A 13,630-nucleotide genomic window follows, 5' to 3' on the forward strand; every position below is an offset into this window, starting at 1 on the left:
GGTAGCCAAGTACACAAGCATTATTGCTTTTCATTGCCATTCAAAGGGTTGCTGAAGCAGTTAAAGAAAAAGTGAGTTTACAGCCGATCGTTATAGTTTTTTCACCCCCCGAATATGAAACTCATAGTGTAACAAGCCACAAGCCACCACAAGGCATTTCAATTCAGGAAATACGAGCAGCGGCAGCATCTGAGGGAGACGCCGCGGGTCGGTTAGTTGGCTCTAATGGCAAAGAGGATTCTGACGACATCGACGAGCAGATGATTTGAATCATGTGACCCATGCGTTGATGGCAACCATGCGCCGGGTCTTTCGTCACTAAACTTAACGCGCACAAGGGGTGGAGCTTTGACGAAAGTTCAAATGGCGATTGCGGCACCGCTACGCACACAATCGAGAAATTAACTTCAGGAATCAAATTGAAATGAAATGAAATGGTTTATTTGCATTAGTAAGATCTTGATGAGGGCTAGTTGGTTCATACTTAGAACTGAGGTGAAACAGCGCGAAAAAGACGAGGACACAAGGAAACAAAGTGCAAACAGTGCTTGTCTGTGGTATTTGTTTCCTTGTGTCCTCGTCTTTTTCGCGTTGCTTCACCTCAGTTCTATGTTGATTTGCCATCCTGTACATTTACAGATGGAGGGACTGTAGATAAAAAGCTGTCCTTCAACAGCTTGACGTGTCCACAATCCCTGTTTCTGCAGGGAGGCAGCATAACATATGTGCACATACATATACATAGATATATATAGCTGTATACATAGCTTCAGTGACATGTTACTCACTCACACCTTGCTTCATGTCAACAAAGAAATGCAATAATACAGATACATAATGCTACCAGATATTACATAGAAACCGTATACACCAGTTTCAGTTCCTTGGATGATGACGTGAAAAGATCAAATCGGACCGAATTATAGTAATTTAACAGTGTTGGTATTATTTATTTAAGGCATTGTTTCCCATAGTTTGAACTTGGTACACTACAATTACAGTGTAGCAGCCTTCAAAAATCTGCGTAAACATTCTCATTCTAAAACTTATTCAGCTTCCCTTTCAATGTGACTCAATGTGACACAATGTGACAATGTGACCGCAGTTGGGATTGTACCCACGAACGTGGACCCAGCTTAAGTGCAACCAATGTGGTCAGGGAGAAAAAGAACCCTTCACATCATGATCTTCTTCATGACTACACTGTGCCGTGCAAACTTCCATGGTTCATTACTGACTGAAAGCGCTTCCTTCTGCGAATGCAAGTACAAGTGTATAGAAAACAAGTAGATGCGATTACAAATTTGCCGTGTTTCTGCGTGCAGTCAAACCCGTACATATTGAATTATTGAATTACATTGAAGTACATTGAATTATTGTCTATATCAAACAGTTGTAACAGGCCTTTGGAAAACCCATGCAAAAGTACAGCTCTGTACTACGCGCTCATCAAATTCCCGTTCACCGCCAGATTTGATATATCGAATGCTGTGCAGCGCAGTGCCCCTGCTAGCGCACTTATAGCGATACTGCGATCACTTCTCACATCATCGGAAATGATGATGTTGATGAAACGGCACTGCTTTGGCAGGCACATGCTGTCAATGCATTGAATATGAAAAGCAGTACATGCCATGGAGAAAAAACAGGCAAGCTGCATGTCTCAAAACATGGGGAGCTTGTGCACCAAGGGTCATATTGACGCTCCATAATGCCAGATTTGTTTTATTAACCTTCACTATCTAACATCCGCATATTGTGATGAAGCATACTGACAGTGCAAAGAACTAACCGCTACGCAGTCAGATAGGCATATAATATATCGAACTATTTCGTGATCTCCTTTGGGTTACATAGACCCAGGTCTGAATTACAACCCGCACAACATTAAAAAAAAATTTTACGGAAAGTTGGAGCGGTGGTTATGCAAGACTTTCACCTTGAGCTGTGGCTCCAGGGCAGCGCTGCACCATGTTAGCAGTTGGCGAATAATGCATTTGGCGCTGGTGAAACACAATTTCAACTACGATGAGCTGTGCAGAATGGCAGCCTTTTACAGTGCAGCAGAAGCTGAAGATTATCAGCATCGTCAAAGAGGCAGTGAGCTTCTGACCGGACATACAACATGGACAAGCCATGCAGGACTTGAGCGTTGTATGCAGTTATTTTCCCCTGGGTGTTGCTATTGGCAGTGTGGTTTACATGCGGAGGTGGGCTATAAGAGTAAAAATACGGTGTAGTTTTTAGTCATGCAACCCATGTATCTTACTTGTTGGAACAATCGTTTGTCATTAACAAATCTCTAGCTTTTGTTTGGTCACATGCATTGTACTAGAGTTCCTATTTGCCCATTTGTGATCCTATTTTGCCACATTTCCTGATTTCACTAAAATGTCCACCTGCTGTGCTTTCAATTGAGAGCAGCACTATGGAAAAATAATAAGCACAGTACACTCTTAAACAAAATTACACTCTTTGGGTCGTATCTTGCCAAACAACAATAATTGTGATCTGTCTTGTCTGCATTTCCTCTCTCTAACGCTGCGAGCCCGGTACTTCCAAGTCACGAACGGCATGTGCGTTATCAGCATGACAGAGCAATTTCAACAGGAAAGTAGCGAGCGCAGCATTTTCAAAAAAGGGAACCCAAGGAAGACAGATGGCGATCATTGTTGTGTGGCAAGGAACAACCCAAAGAATATGTTTTTTGCCGCAACTGAACACACACAAAAGGAAGACACATAAAGACAGCACAACCTTTTGTGTGTGTTCAATTGCGGCAGAAAACATGTCTTTTAGCAAGCACCAACTAGGCCAACAAGCAGTTTTGACCCAAAGGATGTACATTTGTTTAACAGTGTACCATGACAACTGCTTCACTGAAGCAAATATAATATCTGTTATATGACACGAGCTCCAGATCTTCACGCTGCTGCAGCTTTTCCGGTGTGCTACGCAGAGCTGCCAAGACAAGCTGTTCAGTTTCAGAGAATTTAAAAGAATCTTTAACAAGTTTCTTGCTATGATACGATTGGTGAGCAAATAACTTGCCGCACCTACCTGTACGACGGTTTCCACAGAGCCAGTGCCTGACTTGCTGAGAAGCGACATACTGCGTGAAGTGTCCAGGCCCTGACTGCTGCTGCCACGAGAAGAACGGTGAGACGAGGCAGCTCCGTCGGACTCATCGCCAGGTTCCTCGGATTCATCGTTCGTTGTGTACTCGCCACTTGCATCGCAAGAACTGTCGACGCGACCCTCATTGCCTCCTGTCACGGATGTGTCTTCCTCCTCCTCTTCAGCGGATGCAGAAGTCAAAGGCGCAGACTCGCAGTTCTGAAGCCAGCACCGAACTCGTTCCGACTTGCCATCGACACTACAGACAACATTTGGCAACTAGTGAGCCAATGAAACTGTTACAAGTTATCTATGGTAAGCTCAGGATACGGAAAACAGCAAAACCTCATTGGTACAATCCCATTTCATACGACTAACCTAATACCGTCCACTTCTTATTCACCAGGTAATAAGGTCCCGGAATGCACAATCTTTCAGCACCAACGTTCAGTACATCACCAAAGCACAAGTGTATGATATGTTTTTTGGCCACAAGATCCCGTGTTAAAAAAAAAAAAAGAAGGGGTGCAAGGAGCATGTAATCAAGAACAGCAAGCAGCTTCCCTGCAGTAGTCACCTGTTTGTGTCACGTGAAAATGCTAGCGCACACTCAATTTCCTCTTCCGGTCCATGCAAATCTACTCACAGGTCATTGCTCGTCACATTCACAGCTTTCGACGCCAACCCTATTGCGATAAGTACCTTCACAGATCTGTTTCACAGCTCATGTGGCATAGCACCGTTGTAAGCGTACTGCACGCTCTTAATGGGCGACACCCCAAACGTGCCACCATTCCCTGCTGCAGGCGTCATCCAGTAACTAGATTTTGTTTCGGTTTCCCGTCACCATCTTAAAGCACTGTGCAATAGGAAAATGTCAATGTGTGCCGCAGGTTGGTCAGGCCCCACGAGGCACATCTTGTGATACAGCAATTCACGCGAGTGGGTGCACCCTGCCAAACTTCACTGCATGAAGAAGCTGCTCACCCAGCCCGAACTCTAGAGGCACCAACAAAATCTTGCTGAAGCCGCAAAAACGACAATGTGCATCTTGGGCCACTAGGGCCCCACGAGCTCGGCTCTTGTTCGCATCTCGTTATGCAACAATCTGCGCTATGCTTCATCTTACGTAGACGTCAACTACAATTGAGTTCACCAAATTTTTTTATGACTTCTGATCGGATGTCTTACCAGTTAGTATGTCATCTTAGCATTTCTTTACAGAACATATGAACAAGGTTATGTGTCAATGAGCAAACACAATATTAATGGCTCTTCCTTTGAAATTATCAGCTTGTTGGTGTTGAATTTTTGTGCATTGGTAGCAGATAGCAGTGCATTTCATTTATGCTTAGAGCCATTACTTTCCCATTTAATTCAAAATAAGTTATTAGTACACTTCCGTTATATTCTCCATTATAGTACCATCAAAGCAAGATTATTTCTCTAAATCGCAATACTGGTTAACAAAAAATAGTGCTGCTCATTTGCAAATTTTATGAAGAAATTGGTTTGACTGTATGAATTTTCAAAGTGAGGCTTGATTGTGCCAATACCCAGACGTCTAAACTCTGGCACCAAATTACGGCCTGCTACGAAACACGCAGTTACAAGTTCTCAGGTGAACGATTTAAAAGAATGAATAACAACAATCATATAGACTTTCTAGGAATTACAGTATTACAAACCCTGCTGCAGAGGCCTTTGCATCACCACCAAGCTGTTCCAGCTCCGCGAAGTCCATCAACTCATCATCCAGCTGCCCTGCAGCGGCCATGACATCATCTCCATTATGGTCCGAGAATGGTGCTTCTTCGAGCAGTGTCATCTTGTAGAAGTCGACGTTTGAGACGTTCGACTGGATGAGCGGTGACGCCTCGTACTCCCCTTCCTCGTACTCTTCTTCGTCAGCAGCCTTGTACAGGGCCGCACTGCCATTGATGTCGCCTATGCCACATCCGTCGATGCCATCTTTTGCCAGGCTGTCACGATATTCCCGGAAAACCGACTCCGCCAGCTCCGGGGAGTAGCTGTAGATTCGGATGCAGTCTTCGCTGGAGAGCTGCGTCGAGCTCTCACTCGAATACCCAACGTCGTGGAGCACCTCGAAGCGCCGCCCTCCTTTGCAGGCCAACTTAAGGTCCATGATGCCCGTCTGCCCAACCATGACACCCTTCTCGAGCCTTGCGGGTGGTACAGAGACTGTTGGAGGCACGGAGGTCAGCTGGTCTTCAGCGCGGGGTTCCTTGGTGCCGGTGTTACTGCTGCTGCCGATTTCCATGGTTCTGTCGCTTGCTGTGCTGCTGCTGCCGTCCCATTCACAGCTCAAGCGTGGTTGCTTGGTCTTGGGCTCATCACCGAAGCAGCAGTCACTGCCCGTCTCCCAGAGACCCTGAGCCAATGAGAATGTGTCAGTTCTGTCAGCAAGTACAGCCTCTGTCGTGACTTGGTGGTCATGAACATGCAGAAATACTAATGCTGTTGGCTGAGAAAGTAGAAAATGCATCAAGTGTGAAAGCCACTTATATCTTAGATCAAAGCATGCCACTATTCAGACACATGCAGCAACAGAGTAGCAAGCTGGGCTAGTTGATGGAAGTTCATATTGTAATATGGGGGGTACAGCGCTACAAACATACGGACAAATGCAGTAGAAATGGAGTGGTTGCGTGCGTCCTGTCCACTTCTACTTCTGTTGTCCGTGTGTTTACAGCACTGTACCACCTACCCACAACCCCTATTGCAAGATGAAATGCAGCAATGAGAAGAGAAATTACTTCAAGGGACACAATGCCTCATAAGAAGGGTGAGCGCTCTGGCAGCTCACCACATCAGATGAGAGTCCACGTTAATGGTTCAAGCAAGCAAAAGAACAGACATGGGAAAATTGTACTTTGTATATCTACATTATTGTGAAGTTCCCTGTCATATCTGCTACAGCAGGGATTGTAGAAGCGTTCTATGCCACCATGCCTACATCCCACCCAACATGCTTGCAGTTAAAGGGACACTAAAGGCAAATACTAAGTCCATTGCAGAATATCATTGCAGAAACCTCACAACGCTTGTTTCTTGAGAAGAAAAGACTTAGTTTACAAGAAAATTGAATCTGAAGGGTCCAAATACCTTTATCGCAATTAAAATCTCCCGCCACTCAACTGGGGAGTGGTGACGTTGCTTACGCTATCACTGCCTTTTGCTGCTGTCAATGAGTACAACGGCGCCTGACAGACGGCGGTACGGTTATTTGCACAAAACGGAAATGCACAGTCATGGAGGAACCGATCTAAGACAGAATGGCAGATTTGCTTCAGCTTCGGCTGCAGCTGCTTTTGGTCAAGCGGCGTGGACCGTTTGGGCATCCCGTGACATCACATGGAAGTGGAATTTTCTGCTACTTGCAGTTTGTGAGAGTTTCGCGAGCCAGCAAAACCAATGCAGCACTATGCGACAATGAAACTACTGAAACAGGAAAGTGCAGGCGGAGCAGAGTCAAGCGAAAATGAAACCTTTCGACCACCCCCGTCGCTGTCAAGGGTAATGTCAATCATACAATGATGTTTTTATAACGAGTGGTTGAGTACTAGTGACAGAATTTAAATTAGGAATGCCTTCGTCATCGGGCAAGTACTTAAATGTCCCGGTGGAGTCTCTAATCGTGTCCTGCATTTACCTAAATTTCTCTATTACTAAGGCTCTGTTCACGATAATATTAACACCTTAGAGATTCTCGAGCACTAATCGATCCCTTTAGCTTGACTTAATATTTGCCTTTAGTGTCCCTTTAAGACTCCATGGCAAAAATAAGAGACATGAAAGTGAAATTCAGAAAGCAGAATGGCAGAGGTGGTAAGAAAATGGATCATTCCAACAACCTGCAAAGTGCTGCTAAAGGCGAAGCCATGCAAGTTTTGGCCTGGATTATTGCGTTTTCAGTTTTGTTCTCAATGCTGATCACTAGCGACAACCCGTGCTTAACGTTGTACGACATTTCGGTCACGCCTGTTGATGCAGCATGCCGTGTGGGAGGGAGTTTTCGGCACACACTTGACATCGAGTGAAGGAAAAGGCAGGAGACACAAAACAAAAACAAGAAAAAAAATGGCAATAGCTAACAGGCCGTCCCATGATCCAATGCCCACGTGTTATTTGAAAGCGCGGGTGTATTAAAAGAAAGTGCAGAGCAGATTGTCCTTAGCATGGAGAGGAAACAGAGATGGTGAGGGCAGACGTTACTGTACTATTGTGAACAATATGAGCAGGAACACGCAAACGCATGGCAAATAGACTCGAAACCAAGTTAGAGTGATACGCAGAGGACGCTGCCAAAAACAGAAGGGAAAAGGGGGCACTCTTCCGTTACCTGTTGGCACTCCTGCCGCGCCTGCGTTTGTTAAAAAGGTCAGCCTAGGACATTTCTCTGGCAACCGATGGCTGATAAGACAGTTGCGTGCACAGTTACTTACAGCAAGTCTTTTTTTTTTTCAGTCAGGGTGATATATATATATTTTTTTTATGAACGCAGCTTTGAGGTGCTCGTTGCTGTGTTTAGCGCAAGATATTTTCATATATACCTCCATAGGACCTCATGTACATCTTATGGAATGCATTGTGTCACGTGTGCCAGATAAACGGACAGATTTCTCAGGGAAGTAGGCTTCGAATGTTTATGCTTCAAAACAGTGCTGCTATTGGCCACACTTCAGTGCACAAAGTTATCAGTAACTGCAATATCAAACAGCTTTATATATGTGCTTTTGCGATGCGAAGTTTCGCACTTTGTATAAAGATACACATGGCGGGAGTGCCAACAGTTATTAGAACAGCGTCCTCCTTTCCCCTTTGTTTCCGACGGCGGCCGCTGCGCATCGCACATAGCAGGGTTCGAGACTATCTGACACTCCTGCTCCCGAGTTCCCACTCACATTGCTCGCGATAATAGACGCAGTGGGTTATACTAGTGTTGTGCTTACATGGCACCATGACTGAACCTCAATAACATTGTCGGCTCGACTGTAAAATAGAGAGTAGGAAAGGTGTGCCAGGAGCAAGTTCATTGTAGTGCGTCCATCTCTAGTTTCGACTGAGCAAACAAGAATGTTTCGTGGGAAATCTTATAATGAGAAAATGAATTTACGATGGTATATATTACAGTAAAAGCTCGTTAATTCGAACCGCAAGGGGAAGCCGCTTCAGTTCGAATTAACGAAAGTTCGAACTAACGAAAGTGAAGGAGAGAAACAGTACACTGCAATTTGGAAGCAGTAGGGCATGTCAGAAATTTGGCGTGTCAGAAAGTGATCAAGTCGAAGCTCTGGGTCCGACTGTGCCACACCACCGATGTCCACCGAAACGAACATTAGCCGAGGCTTAACACCATCACAATGAATCGCGACGGCCGATACCTCCTAAGCTGAAAACAGAGGTGCACAGCTGATGAAGACTGCCGAGACAAAGACGCTGAACATGTGAAGGCGGCGAAGGCCCTGATTCGTTGGTTCTTGATTGCAAGCGCTGCTGCGACGTACTTGATTCGCTATGTTTTGGCGCTTGCCGTGCCATCTCCGCACAACATTAGCAGCTGTACAAGATTTGCAAAGCCTCCGAGATTCGCAACGGGCTAGAAGTTTCGGAGGTTACGTAGAACGGAGAGGCGGCAGCCGCCGCTGCCTTCTGGCTGACCCCGCGTCGGTTAGATTTTTTTCCGATTTTGCCTTCTCTCGCCGTTCTCTCCGTTTCGGAGGCAATACAGCCTTGTGTGTAGGCAGTAGGCGCGTTTCTCTGGTCGTGTGCCAGGCGAGCGTAGTTCGAATTATCCGTGAGGGAACCTTCTCGCGTTCGAATTAACGAACTTTTTTATACATAGACTTCTGTGGAGCTTGGCCGGACCAAATCGTACAGTTCGAATTATCCATAAATTCGAATTATTGAAGTTCGAATTAACGAGCTTTCACTGTATTGCTTTTGCGATTTCATTTATCGAGTGCATTGTGAACTGTTCCGACGTCTTACGTATCCTGTTAGAGAAAGCTGAAGCATTTTACGTCATAGAATTGGCGCACAAGCAGCCTATGGCAATGTTGTTGCGAGCTTCCCGATTAACAGCATGCAGATGTCTCTCAAGGAAGCTTGAGAGGCATCTCAATGAGCTTGCGGGATTTGATCCCGCAACCTCTTGCTTAGCAGCGTAACACCATAGCTGCTAAGCCATCACAGCGGGTCTGCATTGTCATCAGTGTTTGTCATGGGACACATAGCCTACAATCCACTCAATGAATGCTGCTATTTGATATCCTCAAGGCTCCCCAAAATGGCCTATGATCGTCAGATAGGTGCAAATTTGATCCCTGCTATTGCACGTTTGCACAGTTCCTTATTTATCATCTATATTTTTCATAGCAATGCTTGAAGTTGTTATGGTAAACATCATTCACACACACGCTGGCATGTGTAAGCCTATGCATCAGACACGTAAATACCACCAATACATCCGCTGTCACTTGTAAATACATTGAATCCAACGAGCGAACAAATCTGGCTTCTCCCCAAGGCTTCTCGCATAACAGTGAAGCTAGCTTTCGCGAATGTCTTTCTTACGAGCTACGCATGCGTGCAGGCACTGTCCTTGTAGCATACCAGAAGTTCCACAGGTAGGCGGTCACCCCCAGAAGTGTCTTTCGGGCACTTACCCCCATTACGCACACGGAAGCAGTTCGAAAAGGCACAGCTTCTCTAAAGAGCGGAGTCACAATGCGTAAGCAAATGGGCTTCTCTATGCAATGCCTGCTATGAGGTGAAGCCAGTTTTGACGAGCAGTGTTTTTTTGGCACTACGCACGCACGCAGGGACAGCTGCACGGGTCACTTGTAAGAACAGCTACAGGCAGTACTCACCCTTGACCCCTGGAGAAGCTGTTCCAGCAGGCACTGCCACTCTAGAGAACGGAGCCACAGGGCGTGCCAACGCTTTTCGAGGTTCGTGGCGACGCGTCGGATCCGCTGGGCATCGTTGGCGAACAACGGCTGGAGCGAAGACGCGGGACACTCGGCGCCGCCGTCTTGGGCTGCCTGCTGCTGCTGCGTGACTGCTGGCTTAGCATGGGATGGTGGCAGCTGCGATGGACTCAGGGTCGAATTCTTACCAGCCGCGTTCGTTCCCGCGCACAGTGCCTCGCACTGCCTCAGCAGGGACTTGACCAGCACGCTTCGAGACTCAATCTCATGCTGTAGAACCTGCAGAAGGTGACAAGAATGGTGAATTGTATATAACCAAACAGTGGAATACTCGGCTCTGAACCCTTCACTACAAGGCTGCCAAAAACGACACTAAAAGGACACTAAAGGAAAATGTTAGGCCGAGCTAGATTGAAAGATTGGGCTTCTTTAATAACGAGTTCATCCTTCTGGCCAAGGAACTTTTGGATGCTAAAAAGTGACGAAAACGAAAATCAAGGAGGCACCACTTATGTTGGACTATGGTACCTCTCAGCTGGCATCAGCACTGGTTCTTTATAACTATAGAGAGCGGAAAAGAGGCAGATGCATCTGCATTACGTCAACTCGTTCATGTTGATGCGGACAATTCAAATTGAGCAGCAACAGCGTGACCTTCGGTGACGATTTTCTACACAACAAAGTGATGCGTTAGCAAACAGAAAACAATGATATACTTCTCGGCGAAGAACCTATCGATGTAGCTCAGCTTAATATTTTCCTTTCGTGTCCCTTTGAGTTTTGATCGTTTCGACCCCAATATACCAGCTAAATCACTGCGGTACGGTGCAAGAATATCTCTCATAACACACCCTTCATTGAAGGTGGGAATGCATGCAGCGTGTGTAATGGTTAAGTCTCACATGTAAATATCTCCATGCTCTAATCAGCAATGTAATGAAGCCGCACTAGCTTAAACATGCACGAAAACATCCCACATACAAAGCATAAAGTAATGCGCAAAGTCCCTGTTTACAGTAAATGCCTACATACTCTATAAATGATATATCAAGCACTCCTGGAGCACAGCACCTATTCATTTACTTAAGAGGAAGCTTTAGCTCGGGCCCAACTCCGACGCGGCCTATTCAAATACATGTAAAACGCAAAAACGTTTTTATGAGATAACTCCTCGACCGATTTTGATGAAATTTGTTGCATTTGAAAGAGAAAGTTAAATTCTAGTGACTGTTGGAAGCGGAATTTCGATTTAGGGCTTGAATTTTTTTAAATCGATTTTCAAATATTTGACCGTTTGAAAAAAAATAGAAGCACAAATTTTACAAAGTCATAGCTCTGCATCAAGAACTGATATCGTGGTTCTGTAAGCGGCATCCATTAGATCATTCAAAGCGGACAAATTCAATATGTCATTTTACATCTTACGAGAATTTGTTACGTTGGTTACAACGGTTTTGCAAAAGTTGTATTTCCCTATGATAAATTTTTGTTTATATTCATGTGTAACATATCAATTTTGTCCACTTTAGATGTACTATTAGATGCTATTCACAGAATTGTATTATCGTTTTTAGTGGTTGAGTTACAGAGTTGTAAACTTGATAGTTTCGTTTTTCAAAAATTTTCTATTTTTGCCAATTTTTAATAAAAAATTGACGACCTAACTCAAAAATTTGAAACCAACAGTCACTAGATTTTAACTTTGTCTTTTAAATGAAACAAACCTTGTCAAATTTAGTGCAGTGGTTGCCGAGAGAAACGAATTCTCCTTTTACATGTATTTAGATAGGAGCACTGGAGCTAAAGCTTCCTCTTAAAGGACATGGATCTGAATGGAATTTGCTGAGTGTGTTCTTCTGTATGCTTCCGTAATTTCTTGAAAACATCAGACTTGAGAGTAGCGCACATTTTTTACGAATTAATTTCGTTCATTCCCTCGAAACACCTGCCTTGCCTGCTCCTCAGCTACTGGCCACATTGCATTATGAAGTAACAGGTGGTACTGAGGCAATGGCAGAGCATGGTGGGAATGAATGGCAGACGACAGGGCCGAGGAGTGAGCCAGGGATCGGCGTGAGAGTTGCTGTCGCGAAAAGTTACGTTCCTCCGTGTGAACGGGCACGAGATGAGAAGCAAGTGGTGTCGCTTTGTTGGCTGTGTGAACTTCAGCCCTCCGCCGACCGCACACAAAGTTTGAGCCGACGCCGATCGCGTTCAGCCGAGCTTAAGCCTATATGTCACAGTCGCAGAGTTCGTGCGTCCATACTGCTGGCGGACTTGAGCGACTAACCTGAAGCAAATTAAGCCATTAGGGTGGAGAAAACTGCTCATGTAGTTCAGCTTTTACCATACGGATTTGAAACAAACCACCCCTTATTTCGTACAGTGCACACACAAAAAGTAAGAAGCGACGACACGGGGCCGTCTCGACATCGGTACGTTGCCGTTCTCGAAGGAGCGCCGCGCCCTTGCACTCGCCAGCACTACCCTAAATGAAATGTGACTGCGTACATGGGTGTATTTTTACGTATTGTTATGCTGACTTATTATTTAGTTTCTTCAGTGCACTGTTTGCCTCGTACCCCAAATGGGCAGCAAGCGGAGGCCCCTTCGATGCAGCAGCACAAGCAACCGTTCAGCAGCCAACGGTGTCAATACCAGCATCGGCGTTTCCGCGAGACAACCACGCGTTCTGTAAATGAACGATCATGCGCGCGAAGTCCTCATCTATGTCTACTTTACGCAACACACTAACTGTGTGCACGAAGAGAATACGAGGAATGATAACTAAGCAGCATAACAACGCTACTGTACTACGGACACCCACCCGCTGTTTTCTAAGGTGTGTGGTCGCTCATATCGGCGCGACTCAGCGTGATGCAATGCTGCTTACATGCACAAAATCTGCCTGTTGTAATATGTTCTGACATGAATTGATGTCACCAATGAGCGGATAGCATTATATCTTAGGCGAACGACGAACGGTCGCTGTACCTGCCGATTTCAACAAATGCACCGTTCGGTGCTTTGGACTGTCAGCGGCGTTCTTGCAGGATTCAAATGGTCGTGCTCCACATCTAACAGTGAGCACGCGAAGCGCTTCCCCGAGAAGAGGTAGAACACATAAAATAACAAGCAGCACGTATAAAATCAGTGGTTAGGGCTAACCATGGTGTTCATGTTGCAGCGCGATCTGTTGCGCATGGGCGCGGGCTCTCCTGTTGGCGGGTCGAATGCGAATGGCGATTCGTGGATATTGAATTCGTCATAATCATAGCTGTAACTGTTTGACAGATCCGACGAGCTGGTGCAGCTGACATTGCCACCCGAACATCCGGCGAGGTCACGAATCAGCTGAGCGTCTGCTCCTCGCCGGTTTCGTTCGTCCCGCGGGCGAACGAATCCCTTGCGCGTCTTCGTGGCTGGTCGGGCTGGTGTACCTCTCATATGACGTCACACGAACAAGTTCGCTCGGCTGCACGGCTGGGTTTCGGTTTCGTTTTTGCGCTTCTTTGCATATTTAAAATTGTTTTCGAATTTACGGAACAATTCTAGTATCA

The 13,630-nt window shown here is 45.6% G+C and overlaps 1 protein-coding gene across 9 annotated transcripts in view; it reads right to left on the reverse strand.

Moving 5' to 3' along the window:
- The window catches only part of LOC135920784 (serine-rich adhesin for platelets-like), a 658,268-nt gene that overhangs the window by 109,558 nt on the left and 535,080 nt on the right, over positions 1–13,630 (reverse strand). For all 9 annotated transcript variants that reach the window (XM_065455046.1, XM_065455039.1, XM_065455040.1 and 6 more), the window contains 3 exons: positions 10,011–10,349; positions 4,806–5,509; positions 3,061–3,376 (listed from right to left, as the gene is read on the reverse strand). In XM_065455046.1, coding sequence (XP_065311118.1) covers positions 3,061–3,376; positions 4,806–5,509; positions 10,011–10,349 — 1,359 coding nt within the window. The remainder of the gene's footprint in view (positions 1–3,060; positions 3,377–4,805; positions 5,510–10,010; positions 10,350–13,630) is intronic.

Source organism: Dermacentor albipictus, chromosome 7 (assembly GCF_038994185.2).
Source record: "Dermacentor albipictus isolate Rhodes 1998 colony chromosome 7, USDA_Dalb.pri_finalv2, whole genome shotgun sequence".
NCBI classification, from domain to species: Eukaryota; Metazoa; Arthropoda; class Arachnida; order Ixodida; family Ixodidae; genus Dermacentor; species Dermacentor albipictus.